Genomic DNA, 21,868 nt, shown 5'->3' with positions numbered 1-21,868 from the left:
CCTAAGGGACAAATTTAACTTCTTATAATATCACACAAAGCCAGACTAAATTACCAATCCAATTTATCGAATTCGATTCGATTTGCACAAGCCCCTCAATTTGAAGAACATTATAAGACCTGCTCAGTACCACGACCGGTTCTATACCAGCCCCATGTACTGGGATATCATCAAATCATGTACGGAAATAAGCTGCGAGATCTGCCACATAGATTACGTATAAGAGTTGAGCTATGTGAAAATCGAAAATACCATAGAGAATGCTTGATATTTAAGCGCATGCACCTGCAATTCATAAGAAAATAACAGTGTTAAAATTCATTTCCTCGTAATAAGGAAATAACTTGGCAATTGGTCACTGATCAGAAGTTCTATTCTGCTGAAATTACTGTTAGAATGATTACAATGCAATAATAAGCACTAATCATTGGATAATACTACAAAGTTGAAGTTTTACAGCTGTTTCCCTTTGCCAATGCAGCTTTTACTAAAAAAAGCGAACAATTTCTTGAAAACTGGCTTCGGACATGACAATACGTCTTATGTCTCTACTTGTTAATATAAGTATTTACTCCATATTACAAAATTGTATATACAATTCTCTCCTCCTTGGATTAAGAATGTTGTTCATATACTTGGCTGTCACGCACGTCCTTCCCCTCGTGGCATTTTCTTTGACCCGGCTGTTGCATTCATAACAGCAGATAAGCATTTAAAAATCAATCTATTCATATTTGATATATACTAAGAACCTATCTACAAAACAAGCACTCAAGACCAATTGGTATTTTAAACTTGCACATCTCATGATTTAACAAGCTTAAGAAGGGCAAGATTTCCACACTTTCTAGAGACAGCCACACACAATGAGACGTTAAACAACATCTTCCAGTCAAAATATAGCACATGTTTAATGTTCACTAAATCCATACCTTCTCTAGATTAGATTCTTGAACGCCATTTGGAATGACAGCATTATTAAATTAAGGGGTATGCACAGTCGCATGACATTCAGGATTCACTCGTAATAGAACTTCATGTTGCATAACTATTGGCTTCTATCAGGTGCTTTCATTTAATTTTTATGGGGAACACTAAAGCACCCTGATTATTTTCCACAATTTAGCAACTGTCCATAAATAATTACCAGCAGAGAAAAGAACGTCCAAGAAGAGAGGGGGGGGGGGGGACTCTTAACTCCTGGGCATGACTCTCTACGTCTATAAGGGATAAAATGCATCAAATAAGAGCAAGGTCAACCATAAGTATGATACTGGAGATGACACTGCAACACAACAAAATAATTTCAATTTCAAAAGTAGGTCCATAAATTCCATAGTCTTTGTAGGAGAAAAAAAAAGTGAACCTAAATTTTTTGCAGTATTCTATTAATTCCCCAGTGTCACTATCATTGTTTAAGATGCATTATATAGCTAGTAGATAAAAGCACTTCGGGGTAATGACTCATGTTAATCACAAATAACAGTGCAGTTGATTTTACCAACAGAACGGCAAACCATAAATCACAAGTCGGCATTCACACAAACAGGCAATAAAGAGAGAGGGATAAGGAGAGATTACGATCTTCAACATCCTTCATCTGGTAATAATGTGGGGCTATCTCTACAAGCCACTCTGGTTTCAGCTCAGTTACCTGCAAAATATGCCTCAAGTTTATCGATGAAATCACCATACCAAACATATGCTTAAAAGAGCCTCTGGAGAATAAAAGTATCTGAAATTACAGATTTTAATACTTGCCTGCCGCATGTACTCCTTGGTTGTAAGAACCAACTCATGGTATATAACCCATCTCGGGAGGACCTGAACATAACCAAATAGTATATGAAATAAGTGTACATTGTATCAAAAAAAAATTAAGATGCATTTGCTACACCCAACCCAAGTTTTAGCACTGTAGCTGCAAATGTTGCTTTCAGTATAAAAGAAAAAATTTCACAGCATACTTATGCAGAGATTTGGTTTTAAAAGTGTTTGCTTGTGAAACAATTGGGTATTAATTGATACTGCATATTTCGAAATCATACTGCCACAAGAATGACCTACTACAAAGAATAATATAGTCATATACCTTATGTCTGTAAATGATCTTGAGCCAATTATATATTATTACTCACCAAACAATTTTGGAATTTACACCTTACACTACATCTGCAAATGATCTTAAGCGATATCTATTATTGCTAACCAAACCATTACTCGTATACAACAAATGTTTGCTAATATGAAAGGCTAAAAAGTCTCTTCTCTCCATGTAACAACTTTTGAAACCATATAAATAATTCATGAGTCGAAAGTTATTTTATCTGCAGCATAAATTAACGCTAAAAATTCTCATTTGACAATCTCCAAATTAGATCCGGTCCCAAATTAACATCATCTGCAATTTGGATACCAAAATGACACGAAATGCCCTGAGCAAGTCAATCAAACAACATGGTTCACTTCATCTACAATGCATATGAATCCAACAGCACCCGCCCCGCAGCAAGCCATATCACATTGCACCAGTGAATTGAAACAACTTTTTCCAAAAGAGTAACCGGATGAGAGAGGAGTCCATTTGACTCAATACTCGGAACATAGAATTAATGGCTTAAAGCATGATTTAACCCCTAGACTTGTATACTTTCACCTATTTAACCCCTCATCTTTCCGCTTAACCTATTGAACCTATGAACTTCTAGTTTTTGTCTATTTAACCTCTAAAAGAGAGTGAGTAACAATAGCTCTGACAGGACGAAATTATACTGACATGGCTGCACTTAGATGACGTGTATTGTGACTTAATGCGTTATTTAACCTTTGAACTTTTACATTTTCAGTCATTCGACCCCCAAACTATGCACTAAGCATCTGCAATGAGCAAAGCAAAATACCAGAGAAGAAATCAAATGGAAATGTGTTTATGGTTTACTTTCAGTCTCCACAGTCCACCAGAATAAGATGGATAACATTATACATATTTTGGAAAACTTTTGAGATAAAAACAATTGGATACTTTCTAAGCTTGTCGTGATAAAAATCAATAGTCGATAAAGATTACCTGAGACAACCCAGAACTAGGGTGTATATTAACTGTCTGGGGATGTTTCACTGTTCTGTAAGACCCATTCTTCTGTAGCCTTGCAGAATGAGGAAAAAAGCCTAGAGAGGAAAATAAAATTGGATTTAAAAGATCAAAATCAACAGAAAGCACTAACATCCCAGTTACATAGAATACATGGCACCTAGAAAGTTTACCAGAAGTTATGGACTTCTTTATGGCATCTACATCATTAGGATCGGAAGCTATCTCAATTTCAACCCTTTCTAGTAGGCCCTCCAACTGATCTCTTATATCTCTAGCTCGTTTCATACTCCTTACCTTGAAAGATTGAAATAACGCATTACAAAAAGATAACAGATCAGAGATAAACATCCCTAACAAGGAGAACCCCAAATTAATAATAAAGGTGTTACAACACTTAAAAGTACTAGAATAAATAGACAGATGTTTATTGTCCTTATTTAACTGATTACTTTTAGTTTTTGTATATGGATAATGCTTCTAAATTATAATCGTGTTTTTTCATTGTCTTTTCATATTGATTTGCAAATTTAAATTCCTTTAGGGATTGTGATCTATATTTAATGTGATTACTTACAAAAGAAATCCCCTACGTAACTGCTTATTGAATTGCACTTGAAATTACTTTCTGCTACTTGTAAATAGTTGAACAGTTTTCTTTTCTTTTTTTCTCGTCATACAATTGAGATGACCAATGACTGCTAATATACTTGCATCGCTAAGTTTATGGGAAGATTGGAATTTAATAAGGACAAAAATATACTTTCATGATATTACCTTAACACATATAATTGACATCTACTAAAAAATAAATTTAAATCATAAAATCAATCATCAAAAACTTAAACAAGAGTCAAAAATGAAACAAAAAGTAAACTGAACCATCCAAAATATTCCTAAAAACCGCGAAACTGCATTTAAAATGCAATCTAAGGGAAATTATGTGGTTAAACATGCATACAGCATTTTCATGAGAACATGGCATATTAACAACAGACAAGTTCAGCATCCAGCTCGAATGTCAGATACAGCCACAATTTCCATCCCGGGAAATAAATATATAGTCTCACAATTGTAGATAGGAAGAAGAACATCTATTAAACAAAAGCTTTATGCTGTTGTGCCGAATTGCTTTTATAATGAAGAGGTATCCTTTTCTGAGTTGAAATTAGGCTTTTTCTAGAGTTGCTTTGTTTTCAGTTAATTTGTTTTTAAGTTATTTTATTTTCACCACTGGATGAAAGTGATAATAACTCATCCAATGGTGAAAAGCGAACAAAGTAAGCTTTACTTTGAATGTAGACAACCCCTTGAAATTAAGATCTTTTTTTTTGAGAGAATAGATTATCTGTCTTGTGTTTATAAATTGCGATGAGATTTTTGAGTAGTGGCGGAACCAAAAAATTTACTAAGGATGGGGGCGGAATTTTACTCGGCCAAATAACAATGTTGTTCGATTTTTCTTTTTCTCAATTTTTTAGGCCAAACAACATTTTCATTTAAATATTTAAAAAAATAGCCTAAACAACATGTTATACGGTCTACTATTTTTTTTAAAAAAAATATTAGTTGTTCAATTTGGCTTAATTTTAAAGGTTTAATAGTCTAAAATGATATTTCAAAGACTCGCATAGTTTTTCCAATAATAGCCTTTTGCCCAAAGAAATCTCCAAGAAGCAAAGCAATAAGTTACATGGTGCGTTTTATTATACATTGTAGCAAACAAAGTCATCCACGTAGAAGATGCTAATACTCAATTTAATATCTTTTTGTTTCGTTATCTTCTTCTTTCCTTCTTCAAGCTCTAAAATAACCTACACTGCTTTTTTCCCACTATAACAAAGAATAAACAATGGCTCCTAAAGAGATTTTTCCATCAATGGAGGAGGGGCGGACATGCCTCATAGGGGGGCAGATCTATCCCCATTTTCATCTCTTGCCGGAGGAAAGGGGGCAGGCCGCCACCCTCGCCCCCCACTGAATCCACCCCTGTTTTCTAGTAAGAAAGAACGCAAAACAAGGTTGTGTGTGTGTGTGAAAGAGAGAGACGGTTTAGTAATAAACCATTACTAGAAGCAGCCAGATTTGATCGGATAAGAACTAGTGTTAAATATCACTTAATTACTTTTGATAAATAAAGCTGCCTCAAGTGATCAAATTTTGATCGAGTCCAAGACACGGAATCTCCTAATTTTGATATTGTAACTTCAACAGACTAATAAAAAGAAAAGGACTCTCAGCTTGCAAAATTTTTGGCGGTGTCCTCCATTATGTGTGACCTAAAGGTCTATTTTCATAAAGAGGAAGTTTCTAAGACTCAATCCTAAGGCCTTTCAGCCAAAATTAAGCACCTTAGCGCCAAGCAAAGGCTTACAAACCAATAAAGAAAGAAAACAATTTACAAAGTGTTAAAGTGGGAAATCCCACATTGGTTGTGTGTGTGAGTGGACATGTGTTTAAATATTGGTTGGTCACCTCCACTTAACACCAATTGGTTTTAAGATGGAATCTAACATGGTATCAGAGCCTTGTCCATTCACACAATTTGAGTTTGGCCCGGCCCATGTGAGATTTACGTGGGGGGGACTTTGTTGCTCGGCCCGTACACGCTACGCGTGAGGGGGAGTGTTAAAGTGGGAAATCCCACATTAGTTGTGTGTGTGAGTGGACATGTGTTTAAATATTGGTTCGTCACCTCCACTTAACACCAATTGGTTTTAAGATGGAATCTAACACAAAGAAGCTTCTTAGCACGACTGGTGCAATGAAAGGAAAGAAGAAAACTGTATCATATCCTTCATGTAGATTAAGCCTTGATGATGTCCAATTTTACTATTATTAGTCTCCTTCATACAGTAAATTTAGTTAAAATAAACAATCCTCTCATTAGAGATATAAAGCCACAGTTAGAGCCTCGCCTATTAGCTTAAACTTTAGGGGTTGATTGATTATTTGAAATGGTATCAGAGCGTCTATGATTGAAATGTTTAAAGTTTGATCCTTAGCAACACCCTTTGATTATATAAATAATTGAGCAGAAAATAAGGTGAGTTTGTGTTTATGCATTCTTCCAGTACGATGCATATTCACGTGTGGGAGTGAGTGAGATATATAAAAATCATAGTTGGAACTTCACCTGACAGCTTAACCTTCGAATTAATTGATTATTTGACACTTTTGACTATTGTACTTGATAACAGCTAGCCATTCATATGCTAGGATTTTTCATATGAATTCTTGTAGCACTAGTTTTTCTTGTCGCTAAGCAAACTACTAGACACTTTGACGGAGTGCGCAATAATGTCAATTATCAAATGATGGTGACTATGTCCTTTCAGTTTCAACACCTTCCCTTCTTTGCTCCAATTCCTCCCATCCGCTTCCCTTTTTGCATCCCCTACTTTATTTTTTCACCCCTCTCTCAGGTGTTGTCTCTAACATTCTCTCCATAATCATTTACCTTATCTAATTAAGCAATTACTAGTTCACACAATCCAAACTACCAAATTTGTCTCCATCAAGCCCCCCTTGGACTCTATAAATCAATCGTTGAGATAAATATTAACTATTATGTCAGGTTGTAGAGCCATACCTGAATATAATTCTCGTAACACCATTGTGTTGAGTAGTTAGTTTCCTTCCAAGAGCTATACACCTAAAACAAACAGAAACAATTAAGAATAAAATCACACGAAATTAGAAATCTAATTCTTTTCTTCTTTTTTTGTAAGAAAACAGACAGAATTTCAGTACCTAACTTGTCAAGAATGTATAAGAGAAAACAAGCTCTAACAATAAAAACAGATACTACATACTTATCAACGTATCAAGAAACCTCCTATATGAGTCTGAACAACTTTAAGCATCATTTTTTTTCTTATAATTTTGTTTATTTGTGCTGTGCATGTGTCTGTTGTTTATTTGAAAATCAAATTTGATGCGCCTATCTACCAAGTCAAAATGCATGCGAGCAGATATAAGTAAACCATAGTGCCTACACCACTATTTCACAAGCCTCCATGACCATCTTTATGTACATAACCAAGTATGTTTCTCATGTGTTACCTTCAGAAGAGCTATATGGTCCCCCACGTTTCCAGTATGGAAATTCAGCCTGGCATTGTCAGCATGAACTTGTTTGTCCTTTGGACGATAGAATATTGAATTTCCAATGGAAAGCATAGCAGCAATAGAAATTATCTCATCTGAACACTTGTACTTGTCAGAAGCGACAATCATTTTAGATAGCATCGGATCAAGTGGGAACTCAGCCATCCTTCTACCAACTTTGGTCAGCTCACCATGTTTATTTAGTGCACTTAGAGCAAACAAGAGTTCCAAGGCTTTTAGCAATGCCTCGGAGGGTGGGGGATCCATAAAATCAAAATTTAGCAAGTCGTGAATTCCAAGACTCTTCAATGAGAGGACAACATTTGCTAAGTTTGTTCTTTGTATTTCTGGTACCGTATTGTCATCCAAGTCATGTTGGAAATTGTAGGCTGTGTACAACCGGAAACACTTTCCTGGACCTGTTCGTCCAGAGCGACCAGCACGTTGCATGGCAGAAGCTTTAGAAATAGGTGTTACTAACAAAGATTCCATCCCTGTCCTAGGGTTATATGATTTCATCTTGCAAAAGCCAGGATCAATGACATACTTGATCCCATCAATTGTTAAAGATGTTTCGGCAATATTGGTTGCAAGGACAACCTTCCGGGCCCCTTCTGGAGTAGGATCAAATATTTTGGACTGAAGCTCAGTTGGTAAATTTGCATATATAGGGCAGATGATAAGTTCTGCAATTTTGGTCCCCAAACCTCTGGTCCTATGCTTCAAGATCTCCTCAGCCGTCTCTATTTCCTCTTGACCTGTGAAAAAGATTAAAACATCTCCAGGTGGCTGTGTCACATGGATTTGAAGCGCAGTTACAATTGCTGCGTCTAGATAATCAGCTTCTGGTGCCTTTGTGTAGTGTATCTCAACAGGAAACCTCCTACCAGGAATTTTAAAAATTGGAGCAAGATCAAAGTAATCACTAAATTTCTCAGCATCAAGCGTTGCACTTGAGATCAGCAACTTCAAATCGGGACGAAACCGGGCTATATCCTAACATCCATGAGCACCAGATAATATAACATAATTAGGATTTAGAGGAAATAAAAGTGGACTCTGAAAATGCAAGGATGGTGATCAGTTCATTCAAATCTGACCATGCTTGAATTCATTCACAACAATTAGGCTATGTTTGGTTCATGGAATAGGTCCGAAATAGAATAGCTATTCCGTGCTATGGTTCATGGTTAATAACTCCATGAAATGGAATTGCTCTTCCATGATTTTGTGGAATAACTAATCTCAAAGAATTAAAGAATAGCTATTCTATTCCTCATGGAATACCTATTCTATCCCATGCTATTCCATTCCATGAACCAAGCCTTAGAGGTATGCAAACACAAATGCTGTCAGACAGATCATATATGCCTATGAAAACACGTCAGCAGAAGTTCAAGTTCTGCAGAAACTTATTTACAGCCACATTTTGTCCTCATGTCTGGGTGTTCAAAATGATCAAGTAGATTGTATGTACTTGCCTTAACTAGTCCAAACAGAATGTCGGTTGACAAAGTTCTTTCATGAGCCTCATCCACCATTACTACACTAATAAAATACTAGACAAAGTAAGTAGACCAGCCCAAACACCATAAAATATAAATATTAACGAAGCAGATAAGCATGCATACCTGTAGCTTGCTAAATCCGGCTCACCAAGGAATTCTCGCATGAGCATTCCATCGGTCATGTATTTCAATACAGTCTTTTCTGATGTGCAGTCTTCAAATCGAATGGAGTAGCCCACCTGAAATATAACACGGAAAGCATTACTGCTGTCCATTTATCGGCAAAAATAATGGTGTTTAACTCCAAATTGCCAGACTTGATATAATCATAAATGTTTTTTCTTTTTTTATTGATAATATTACTAATGCAGCCAGACCATGGAAAAATACAAAATCTAGGGACAAATACACTCGGCATCTGGAACTCTTAGGAGTTCTCAATATGTCATCTCTGACTTGCAAAACGTACATTGAAGACCTCACACATTTATTTTATCTGAACTTATTATCCGTTTCACTATAAAATCTGGAAAGACCTCAGAAAACCTTTAGGAACTTTATGCTTAATTTTTTTTATTTTTTTTGATACAAAGGAGAATGGCCAAAGCCAGAGGAAAACTAAAGAGATCTACACATGCGGGGTAGCGAAACTCCCGCATCATCATCCGAAACAAAGCTAGAAATGCTAGCAGGCATAGAACTTTGTGCTTAATTTTAATAGAGAACAAACGCTGATTTGTTGATATATAAGGGTCAAAATGTTTAAAAACTATATATATGGTAACTAATTCACAAATATTTGAAAATATTATATAAAACATTAAATCATATTTTGTTGTCTAGGAATCATAAACCAATTTGCCATGTTAGAAGTGGATTAAGAAAAAAAAATTCAAAATGAGAAGTCAATAAGATTCATATTAGAACTTGAAGCTTAACTTGCAACAAACCCAACTTCAGAATAGTATTGTTACGCCAGGAAATTTGTTTTAGACTGAAGACTAGATCATAATCGCAGCCAAAATAAATATTCTACTACATCATGTAGCTGTAGTTCTTCAATCATAACACATAAAATCATGTTTCCCTGATTTTTCACAGCAAAGCTCATGAAATTTAAATGTGACAAATGTTTGGATCATGAAATGAAACATATAAAAGATTATAACCAACAAAAGCACAAGTCTAAAAGGGAAGGCTGCAACCTCATGCCCAAGCTTGACGCCCATTTCTTGGGAAACCCTGGCAGCAACACTCATAGCTGCAACCCGCCTTGGCTGCGTACAGCCAACCTGTAAAAGACAATAGAAGTTCACATATATCCAGCATGAGATTGTACTTTTCTAAAATTAAGGCATATCCAACTCAACTCTAAAATAGAGTGTAGTCCCAAATAAATCAACTCCAACCGTACTCTATAAATTTACTCCACTTTGCAGTTTCAGCTTTTTTACTTTACATGTAGAGTTTCACTATTCACGTCTCTATAAAGATTCATTTGTAATTTTTCGACTTCGCAAATTACTTGTTTAATCCATTAATATTAATTTATAGAATTACATATTATAATAAAATATATATTTAAATATTATGATTCTATACCTTCATAACTTTATTATTATATTCCTTTATACCTGACTTACAATAATTGATTGAATAATAAAAACTTAAAAATCTGCATATTCCTTTATTATTTGTATTGTATTCTTTTTAATTTTTATGTAATATTTTTTTAGTACATGTGTTTATTTAAAAATAATTTTTATTTATATATTAATTCTTTTTAATATTTATTTGATTTGATTAAGTAAAATTTAGTTACTTTATGTTGTTATATAGTAAAGTACATTTATTTAACTTTTTATTATTTTATTATCGATAAAAATTAGTTAGATTTAATTTTTGGATTAAGATGTAAAAAAAATTAAAATTGGGCTTTTTTTAAAAATACCTCAGTTTTTGATATTTTTGCAAAAATACCCCTTTTTGGTAGTTTATTAGTAGATTATCGGTAACTCATTAGTAGATTAGAGGTAAAAGAGATATTTTTGCAAAAGTTTCAAAAAATGAGATATATAAGGTAATTTCCCTTTGTGTTTGGTTAAGTTGTTAAGATAATAAAATAGTGTAGTATTAATTATAGTAGTATAAAAAGTAATATGATGAGAGTACTATTTTAGGGTTAGAGATAAAGTTTGTGTTGGAGAAAAACTTTATTATCATATAGAGTTACTTTAAAATAAAGATGTGTTGGAGATGGTCTTAGGATGCATCAAATCAAGTGTTCTGATGTATGGCACTTGAAAGGCTTTCACAAACACGGATGGAAGCAGGTTATCCATGGCCTCCTCTAAAGAAATTAAAATACGAATATCAACTAAAAGTTTTAATGTATTTGAAGGAAAAGAAACAAAAAGAGGTTAGTGATGGCAGTGCCCTCTTAGAATTTTTCTTAAGAAATCAGTTTTACCCTCCCTACTTCAACTTTGGTCCACTTCAAACATTAAATTTTAGTAACTTCAAACATTATGTTCTAGTCCATCCTTTTCACAGATGATTGAGCAACAAAAGATCACAATAATTATAGGCACAAATTTTATCAAAATTTACTTTTGAGCAGATATTAGCAATAAGGGTTCATACCTTTCCACGCTTGGTGTAACCAGCTTCGTGAAGATATTGAGGTATCTGTGTGGTTTTCCCTGAACCGGTTTCTCCCACTATAACAAGAACCTACAATAGAAATAAAAAGAAACAACATAAATACAGACATCATGCACCTATGTATATGCCAAAAACACATAATTTGCCAAAAAGATCATGCACATGTAGTGGACGTACATAAAACATGCCAAGACATTAATGTCCAATAAAAACATTAAGAGCATGACCAGGAAATTAAAAAAAGGACGAAAACCTGATGTTCCTCAATAGCCGCAAGTAGATCGTCTCGGAATTTGTATATAGGTAAACTTTTTCGATCCTCCTGCATTAGAAGCAATCTCAGATATTTAAGTTACATGATCATTAAAAGGATATGATAAGAAAACTAGTATCAAGTCTATCTCCACGCCAAGGATAATTCACTACTGTAGAATCCTGCAAGACTTTGCAGATTCAAATGGTTAAGCAAACAGATTTCCAAAAAAAATAAATTAAGGGGGAATTGGTACTTAAGGCTATGTAAATGCTACATGCTAGTGAACCATCGAGTCTAAAGCTTTAAGAGTCTAAATACTACTAAAACACACCCCTCAGTTTGCCTTTGCACAATTAAATGGGAAAAAAAATCTCTGTTTCCATCACATTTAATCATATCATCTTGAATAAAATCATAAAATTAAAAAATTGCTGACAAAATCAGGAAATTGATTGTCGATCCCTAAAGCTGTACAAGGGATTTATCTCTGATCCAAATCATAACCAGAAACCAACAACAAATATGTACTAATATTTTCAATCAGAAAGAGGATGCCAAGGACATACATTCAAGACCCAAAACCTAAGCAAGTTTTAAAAATCAAGTCAGTTAACCAGTGATTCCAAAAGCCTATAAGTTCATTAGGACATGGAAATATCAAGCACGGAGGCATTCAAATATAATCTATTGAAGAGATTACACAAAGATAAGACTCATTGAGAATATGCCATAAAAGTTTCCTACTTTTATCAACTTAGAAATCTGAAATTTAATAGAATAAAAATCCTATAAAAAATTATTCTATTATTTTAAGGAATTCCATTACAGTTTACTAATATTAAATTCAATATTCAAAAATGTCGATGCATTTTCACATACCAAAGCAATAACAGCTGATAGAAGAAGGCCTGAAGATCCCTTAATTACACGTGTGTGTGTGTAGATAGAGAGAGAGGGAGAGTTGTTTTAGAGCTATTGTTTAAGGTTTATAACGAGGAATAAAAGAAGTATAAAACACACAAGAGGAGATGGGACCTTTTGGAATAAGCCAATGAGAATGAAGCCGCCATAAAGTAATTAAGAGAACCAAATTGTCATTCAACTATCCGATATTAGTTTTTCTGATCCCTCGGCGAAACTCCATTCAACAAAGGGGTCCATAGTAAGCTCCAACAGGCAATAAAAGAAAGATTAGAGCCCTAAAAAGGTCTCGCAGCGGGTATTTTAATATGCTAACTAGTAGGAGCAAGAAGAAGTTATGAATTGACAACATTTTCTATATAATCAATTTATTCTATGTTGTATATGAAAGTACATATGCGTAAAACATTCGTAGTACAAGAACAAAAATTAATAATTTATAGCATAACAATATGACCCTTATAGCTAAATTTTGATAGCTGTTATGAGTCCCTTCCTTTGCTGAGATTTGAAATTCTTAATAATTTTAAGTCTTCGAACTTGTAAAATATTCCTAACCTCCCAGGACTTGAATGTTTATTGTTCTAATTATTTGAAAATTTACAAAGAAAAATAAATAAATTTTCAGAGAAGAATATTTATTTATCACGTAATAAGATCTCAGCCATTTATTTTAATCTTGATCTTTTTTTATAATAAATCGCCAAGAAACTAAGAATTCAACTTGAGTTGATTACTGAGGAATATCTTCTTCTGATGTTTGGCTTCTCAAGAGTTTAAAATCTTATCTTAAATTATTCAAAGAACGACCACCTTTAAATTTCTGATGACAGTAATTCATACATAATTTCCTTTCAAAACAAAGTGGACACCAGACGGTTAAAATGATTCTCTACTTGAACGAGTTTTCTTTTTTGAGTTTGAGGTCCTTTTTCAGAAGAACAAATAAAATAGTACAAAGACTTCTTGAACAAAAATGGTATAATACAAGGACTTCTTGAGCAAAAATGGTATAGTACAAGGGCTTTCATATGGATTTAGCCTTCAAGAAAAGATATCATTATTGATGGATAAAGGAACCATCAATTATAAACAATAAAAATACATATTTAAATATTGGCTGAGAGACTATATTTGTACAAGCAAAAATCAGTTGCAGGTTGTAATTTACATGGTTACTTCCGCAGTCCTATATCTATTTCTATAACTTGCTTTTTTGCAAAGCCTTACAATAGAACTCAAATTTCTGTTTATACCAAATTTATATAAATCAGAAATGTTATGTATCATACAGATTTGGCCATAGTTGCTGAGAACTTCAACTGTAAAATAGATGGATTCAAGCCTCTTGATATCTACTTACCTTGAAATTTGACATACATGATCTTAAGGATATGAGTGACTGAGTCAAGCCAATTCCCAAACTACTCGAAATTGACTCAAAAATACTCAAAACCCAATTTAATCGGGTTGACCTCAAGTTCGAGCTACTCGAGTCAACTGCCAAGTTAATTCCGAACATCAATAATCAAGATACTCAATTCAACAAACTCCCAAGTCTGATCGAATTTTGATTAATTTACTTTTTGATCTTTTATAATTACACGTATTTACAATAAAACTCTAATTTTAATACTAAAATTTTAATTTTTAATATTGAAAATCAAGTCGAATCAAATTGAACGCGATTATCAGTTCTACTGAACTAGTGTTCGACCTCAAACTCATAAAAGAAAACTCGTTCAAGTTAGAATTGAGTTTTGAATTTAAGAGTCGAGTCAAACTCAATTTTTCCGGTGTTTCAACTCAACTTGATTCGGCTCAATTATGAATAGAGCTGTAATCCAATGATTGGTATTTGAAAATGTCGATCAATAAAAAAATGTTATGGAAGTACAATTCTTCATCAAATTCTACAGGAGGTTTTTGATTCTATGGAATAAGAAGAGTCAAGTCAAACTCAATTTTTATGTTGTTTCAACTCAACTCTATTCGGCTCGATTATGAATAGAGCTGTAATCCAATTAGTGGTATTTGAAAATGTCGATCAATAAAAAAATGTTATGGAAGTACAGTTCTTCATCAGATTCTATAGGAGGTTTTTGATTCTATGGAATAAGAAGAGTGAGTACTGAGATTCTTGATTGTTTATGCAGGGGCCAAAATTTCAATATTGTGCTTATTCAAAGGGAACAAACTACAATAAAGGTCTTTGTAGAGATTATAGGCTGGGAGAAGGAACCTATATATAGAAGTCTAGCAATTAACTTTAATTTTAGAAGAATTATGGAATCAACCTTGTTTTGTCTTTTTCTTAATGATTGTTTTTGTTAGTTGTAACAGAAAGGCAAAGTTGAGCCCCAAGATACTTGTTCCGGATGCACGCCGCATAACTTTTGTCTTTTAGTGACAGAAAGCATTATCAGAGAATTTAAGGAAGACAGAAAGAACAATCAGTAGGCAGAAAGGGCGAAAAGATAAAAATAAATTATGCACCTGAATCTTCTCCATAGCTGATTTTTCCGCAGAGATATCCAGGGACTCAGCTGGTAATTGACCATCAAACTGCATAGAAGACATGTAATTACTGTGAATTCAGAGACAAACTAAACAACCACCATTCATAACTTGGGGACTGATGGATCTACCTTGTCACCATCCATCACTGATGCCTTGATAAACTCAATCTGGTCTTCAAACACAAACCTAAGCATAACCAGAAATCATAATTAAATATGATATAGAAAATAAATAACACATGAAAACATTTATATTTAAAGAGAACAAAAGAAGAAAAAACTGAGAAAACTTAATTAAAGGCAGAAAAACAAATACAGTAAGAAATTGCTCAGTCAATAATTTCATCAACATTGTGACACTCTAAGAACATACTGATAATCATCAGAGGTCTGTTTCTTGTTCCTTGAGCCAAACTTCAAAGAAGCCTTTCCTGGAGTATAACAACAAATTCGGAATAAGTTGCAAACTAGAGTTGCCTTGCATTAGAGAACATGCTAAGAAAATGCTAATACCAATGGTTTACCAATCTGATATTCTTCCCATTCCTCCTGTTCGCGAAAGGGGTTCATTTTGCTACTGGAACCACCATCTCTACAAAAAGAAGAGGATAAAAAAGCCTCAATGCAAGGGGGAACAAGCAATCAAATATTGGAAACTTAGAGCTAGTTAAAAAAAATAACATTTTAACAGAAAAACTTTACGGTCCCAATCAAGGAGCCTTTTGTTCTCATACTGACCCATAACGCTGATGAACGGTAGCAAATCTCTTCTCCTGATTAACACCCCTAACTTGATCATCATATGCATCTGGCATTCTATACTGCATTTCAAAGGGGACATAGGACATAAAATTACTTAGCAACAAACATGTTTTCCATGCTTCTGAATCAGGAATGGTATGCGATTCTTCAGAGATAATTCTAGTTTCCGATTCTACTATAGAGAAACCACCATTTCCACAGCAAAATGGTTACACGCAGATACTATCAAATGCATAGATATGGTGATCTAGATACTAAATGTTATCATAGTCATCATCATATCTATTGTGGAAAGATAAAATGACACTGATATCCATTGAAAATTCATAAGTTAAATAATATCGTCAAAAGCCACAAGAATTTGCCACTAAATTTTGAGTCTCGTTCAATAATCACAAATATGCTAGGAGAAAAGAAAACAAATAAGGAGAAAAAAGAAGCTGCATACCCCAGTAGTATCATCTACATCTTCTGACGACTTCTGTACAAGATCAAATATTTTCTTCTTGTAACTGCGAAAATAAGATGGCCAAAATTATTTTACCATATTTAGTTGAATCAATTTATAATATATAGTGTGTGTAAAACTAGGTCTTAATATGTAACGCATTTAGTAGGGAAAGTGAGGAAGAAAAGAGAGAGGAAGGCTTGGCAAAGTAAAACACACAAGGCTTGATGTAGGACAGATTGGGTAAAGCTGAGGTAGGGTTAATTAATGAATAACTTGAGGTTTAGGTCTGAATTTCAGATCAGAATTATCGGAAAATCAGATCTGGAATAATAAGAATTAGAAGGAAAATAAAGAAGACTTCTAAGAGTGACACTTAGAAGGCCTAGGAGTCACGCCTAGAGAATTGAGTCGCATAATTCGTTAAAGATTGCTGAAAATAATATTTTTTTATTATGAAATTGAAGTGCTGAAACATAAAAATAAACTTGTTATTTACAGACTTAAACAAATAATCCTAATACTAATAGGATTTGAAACCCTTAACCAATACTAATTAGGACTTCTAAACTAAATAGGACACATACTAATAAAGAAATTTTGTATTTCTGCTGCTGTATTGCAAAAATCAGAAATTACAAAAGTACCCACCAGTGCTTGCACGTTCTCCATCAAGGCTGGAAGCTGGAGGCAAAAATAGATCTATTTTCCATTTGTTCAGTTATATCACAAAAACCCATAAATTTTCATAAATGAACTAAAATTTGAAATCATTATTACTTCAGAATTGTCAATGACTTGCAATTACAATCATCATTTGGACAAGCTAGTTTGCCGGTGACAGTAAAGGTGGGACGAGAAAAAGAGACAGTAAATTGTATTTAATAACACACAGGACCAAAAGCAATGACCAAAAGTTTTACCTTATATCACTTTTTTCTGCTTCAGTAAGCTTTACACCAGTAAATAGATATTGTTCATCTTCTATATCATCCCTGAAGTAGAAGTTCACAAACAAGAATCGTGAAGATGTAACCCCAAAAACATAAACAATATAAAATGTAAAAGAGAGTTTGTAGCACAATTGATAATGCGATGCCTAAGGGCTACAGTACCTAAAGGTACCATGCTAAGGTTCATGTTTTAAACTTGACCAATTTTTATTTTACTTATCATTTGGTTTACTTCTGTTAAGCAATTTTAGTTCTAATTGACTGCCTTTGCGAGAACACGCCTTTGTTATTCTTATTCTACTTTATGTCTCTGTCATGCATAATCTGTTGTCCACATCATTTTCGAAAGTTGCCCTTCTGCCATCTTAATTATTTCATTCTGTTATTACTCCCTGCAAAATCTGGCGTCCCGATCTTCCCTCTTAATCATCTCGATTTCTTCACCATCCAACCTAAGTATAAGCATAGCCCATCATATTTCTCCTGACATAATGCTACTAATTCGTTTGTTTTCTTCCGCAAACATAACTTGTGCTACCTAGTCCAATGAATATCTTAATTTTCAGTAATGATTAATGAGAATGCTCTATTAAGAGGGCTTGGATTCTTTCAACTATTACTAACTACATTTTCACAACCACTGCAAGTCTTTTATGCATATCTTGCAATAGTGTCTTGTTCATAGGCCATAAGTACAGCTGGTGCTTTTTGACAACTATAATCTCATACAGAAAATTCAAAATTACTGCAAATAATCATATTAAGGATGTTTCATTTTTTATTTTGAGATCAAAATAATTTATAACCATAATAAATATTTCAAGAAAAAATCAGTAACAGATTTAGATCACAGCTAGATGAAATTTACCTGAGTTCTTCCAATTTTTTTTGTTCTCTTTTCTTAAGATATTCTTGCCTCGATACATCTCTGAATCAAAGCCAACAAAAAGAGGATTAGATTTTCTCACCAGTAAAAGAAAGCCACAGAAGTAAGTGATGCTAAAGGTCAAACCTCAAAGTGCCGATTCCATTTTCCTCCAAAGCATGTGATCTTCGCACTGCCTCTTCTGTTGCATCAAAATAAGGAAGGAGTTGCAGAGAAGAGTTAACATATTACAAGCAAAACGCAGTGCACTTATTTAGTGTGTGGCTTTGTTAATGTATAACTCTTAAGGTGTTATACCTGCCTCCTTCTTTGTTATCTTTGGCTCTGTTAGCTGTGATAAATATACCAAATAAGGAGAACTTCAGACATTTAATATAAGAAATTATTTGAAAAATAAATAAATTTGCATGACCTCGCTTCAAAGTAAATAAATAAAAAGCTTATTCCCTTTCGACAATCCACGTTATCCTACACATACATTTTCTACCATATGTGGCCCAGAATGAAGCCAAAGCTTATGCACTTGGCATAGCACTGTAACAAAAGAGGGACAACAATAATAAGATAATTTTTTGAAAATTATGACCATTTAAGGCGCAACAGTCCAAGCAGATCCCAGAAACAACAAGTTTAAAATGCAAGGGAAATACAATTAAGATTGTTATGTGCAATACATACATTTCGAGTTCCAGCAGCATCGCGTTCTCTTATATTTTGCTCCAACTGTTCCCTTTCCCTTTGATCCTGCAATCTTTCCTCCTCTGACTGCAAGGCAGAATAAATACAAGCCACATTTAGATTTTAATGGGAAGTAACAAATAGCTAAGCAAAAATATATACACACCACAGAAAATTAATTTGTTAGTTACTTTATTTAAGTACTTATTACTAGCAATTAACAAAGATATAACCCGTCAAAAACGAAGAGTATCTCACTGCTAAAAGCACAAAATGATATTTCATTCTTACAGAGTACCAGGAACTGAACAAAAAGTTGCTATAAATATTCTTGAAAGATGCATATTTCAGAAATGGCACCATACCTCTGAACCATCCTCTTCATCTTGGGAAATCCTCTGTTTAACCTTTCTCTCATTTACCATTTGTGAGACCTGCTGCAGCATTCAATTGAGTCCCAAAAAGGAAAAATCCGACAGAAATGTCAATTCGAAATAAAATCGGCTAGCAGATTAAGATTAAGACCATAAAAAGAATCAATTTAAGAAAATAAAACTATGCCTCATTGTCTTCATCCTCTTCACTTTCAATCTTTTTCCTGAATCGCTTCTTATGTGACTCATCTCTTCTACGTTCAGAGGCAACTATAATTGAGGATGTCTTTCCAGAAGTACTGGCATCACCATTGTTGTCGTCGTCATCATCAGCATCCAGTATTGCATATGTTGTTTGCTTCCTTGCCAGCATAGCGGCTTCCCTTTCTTGCTTTTGATAATTCTAGGGAAGAAAGAAAACATGCATACATGGTATTGCAAGTAACAACGGGGAGAATTATCATTACATCTAAGGGCAACAAATGGGTGGGCTTAGGTGGGCATAAAACTGTATAAGTATGGTCTAGACATTTAAGTTGTATTTCACCTATTTACCACATTGCCCACGTATCAATGCAACCTAAACCCACTCATTTACACTATATATATATTAAAATGTCATTTAAAATCTATATATATTTTCAAGCAAAGTATAGTGACAATAAAACTTTGTGCAAATGTATGAAACTCATAAAAAAAAAACTCACATTTAAACCAGATTGTTTATGGGGTACTCTAGAAAAAAGCTCCTCAGCGAAAGAACGGGTCTCTGAAGATGCTGAAAATCCAAACTCTGATAGCCTTCCCAGAACATCAGTTGGGGAATTTGCTTGCTTAGCTGCAGCCAGAAGTGACTTTAACTCAGCACACTATATATATTATATTACCCATTCCATATTGATATCTTAACCCAGAAATTACGAGAACAAACTGACAAGTGCACTTTCATAGAGCGATTTCGCATGATGTTTGGTAATCATAAATAAAATGCTGCAAAACATAAGGTGACTCACATATGCCAATTATATACTGAACAACTGTTGTCTGAGAATATCCCAGCAATGACATGAGCTTATCAGATACCCATGTCTTCAAATCCCTATCACCCATTGTTCTCTGCACTGAAAAATTGATAGAAAATAACAATCAAATGGTAAACATTGCATATGAAGAGCAGCGAAGTGAAAACAAAAAATTAACAAATTGAAGCATACAGAGAAACCCTAATCCCAGTTAAAAGTTGGTAGTGAATATGAAAATATGCAGAGCGAACAAAATTGCAATACAAATTAGGGTTGAAATTGGGTAGGAAATAGAAATCATTGGAAGATTAATAACAAATGTTGATTAAAACAAACAGAAATTGAATCAAGTAGAAAAAAGTGTAGGGATCAATTGGAGATGGAATTTCAAATAAACATTTAAAACACAAACAGCTTGAGATGAAAGTTTGATATAGAGAGAGAGTGGAAAATCCTAAACCTCTTTAGAGACGACAATGGCTTTGGTTTTGTTAGCCGTAACAAGACAGTTTTAGGAGCTGTGTGTAAGTGTAAAAGATTTGAAGCAGGATGCTATTTCAATTTGTTCTTCTAAAGAAAAAGAAGAAGAAGAAGCAGCAGCAGCAGCAGCAGCAGCAGCAGCAGTTTATGTAAAATCATGAAACCGTGAATTTTGATAAAATTATTCAAAATACCAACAAAATTTATTAGTTTTTATATATTTTTTTTATATCACCAAATCACATTAAATCGAATATATTACATTTATTTTTCATGGCAATCACCAAAATTTATTGATTTTTATATGAAATACTGTTTTTATCAAATATTTATTTTTTTATTACTATTTTTTATTTTAATTAAATATTTATTTTTTATTACTACTTTTAAATCTTTACATACTAAGAACATCAACAATGGAGTGCGACTTTTTATATTAAACTAGTTTCGCAGTTCGTGCTATGCACGTGGCTCGTAACGTGAATTGACAATATTTATTAATAAATTAATCAATATAAATAATATTAATTTATGATTTATAATATAAATTAAATTAAATTTATTACAATTGTATCAATATGTTTTATGTATAATTGTTATTAAATTTCTTAGAGTTTTTGTTAGATTAAAAAATATTTTTGTAGCAATTAACTAATTTAATAGTAATAGTTATATATAAAAAGAATTCTATTTTAAATAAATAATTCCATAACATTTTTTTTTTTGGCAAAAGCACCAAAAAGAGCAAAGCTTGCTATAAACCCCAAAAAACAGTTCAGCAAAGCTGATACAAGCAACAAAAAAACAGAGCTGACTACCGCAGCAAAAAAAAAAACACTAACTCAGGAAAAGGCCAAAAGCTGAGATCAAAAGAACAGGACTCTAATAAATACAATCAAGGATTTTTCTAGTGCAATCCTCAGCTCTTGTTCTTTTTGAGTTGAATATCAAATCATTCCTTGCCCTCCAAATGAAGTAGATAGTTGCTGTAAAAGCTGTTCTCCTTCTTCTAGCTTCATTAGATCTACCAGTAGCCCTCCTGGAGAAGAAGCTGACCTCTCTATTCCAATGCATAATTCCTCTGTTAATACCCAGGCTATCCAGAACTTTTCTCCAAATACCATTAGAAAAACTGCAATCGAAGAAGAGATGGTTCCTATTTTCAACATCTGAGTTGCACAGGTTACACATATCAT

The 21,868-nt window shown here is 33.6% G+C and overlaps 1 protein-coding gene across 5 annotated transcripts; it reads right to left on the bottom strand.

Annotated features, from left to right (window-relative positions):
• Positions 1 to 359: 359 nt before the first annotated feature.
• On the bottom strand, positions 360 to 20,829 carry LOC126654811 (pre-mRNA-splicing factor ATP-dependent RNA helicase DEAH1-like). 5 transcript variants are annotated; one of them, XM_050348805.2, is made up of 28 exons: positions 20,653 to 20,828; positions 20,184 to 20,291; positions 19,878 to 20,008; positions 19,358 to 19,573; positions 19,162 to 19,233; positions 18,797 to 18,883; positions 18,416 to 18,449; positions 18,245 to 18,299; positions 18,101 to 18,160; positions 17,203 to 17,274; positions 16,280 to 16,343; positions 15,808 to 15,890; positions 15,594 to 15,661; positions 15,443 to 15,500; positions 15,199 to 15,256; positions 15,047 to 15,115; positions 11,627 to 11,695; positions 11,353 to 11,442; positions 9,915 to 10,001; positions 8,833 to 8,948; positions 8,683 to 8,749; positions 7,157 to 8,197; positions 6,684 to 6,746; positions 3,265 to 3,388; positions 3,068 to 3,168; positions 1,762 to 1,824; positions 1,582 to 1,654; positions 360 to 683 (listed from the first exon to the last, which is right to left on the bottom strand). In XM_050348805.2, exons 2-28 carry the CDS (start codon positions 20,278 to 20,280, stop codon positions 643 to 645), a joined length of 3,159 nt encoding a protein of 1,052 aa, XP_050204762.1. In that variant the 5' UTR covers positions 20,281 to 20,291; positions 20,653 to 20,828; the 3' UTR covers positions 360 to 642. The 5 variants fall into 5 exon arrangements, with proteins under 5 accessions (XP_050204762.1, XP_055959700.1, XP_050204764.1 ...); XM_056103725.1 differs by having other exon boundaries at positions 20,184 to 20,286; XM_050348807.2 differs by having other exon boundaries at positions 19,162 to 19,230; positions 20,653 to 20,827.
• Positions 20,830 to 21,868: the final 1,039 nt, after the last annotated feature.

This window comes from Mercurialis annua, linkage group LG7 (assembly GCF_937616625.2).
Source record: "Mercurialis annua linkage group LG7, ddMerAnnu1.2, whole genome shotgun sequence".
NCBI lineage: Eukaryota > Viridiplantae > Streptophyta > Magnoliopsida > Malpighiales > Euphorbiaceae > Mercurialis > Mercurialis annua.
The sequence above is the reverse complement of the archived record's forward strand: the minus strand, read 5'-3'. Positions and strand labels throughout refer to the sequence as shown.

What these genes read in the sequence shown, in the direction of transcription:
- LOC126654811 (XM_050348805.2), bottom strand. Translation starts at nt 20,280, where the DNA reads ATGGGTGATAGGGATTTGAAGACATGGGTATCTGATAAGCTCATGTCA. An exon ending in GCGTCAAGCTTGGGCATGAG is followed by an intron (nt 8,949 to 9,914) that starts GTTGCAGCCTTC and finishes GTTATATTTCAG; the next exon opens with GTGGGCTACTCCATTCGATT. An exon ending in CCAAGGAGTACATGCGGCAG is followed by an intron (nt 1,655 to 1,761) that starts GCAAGTATTAAA and finishes CATATTTTGCAG; the next exon opens with GTAACTGAGCTGAAACCAGA.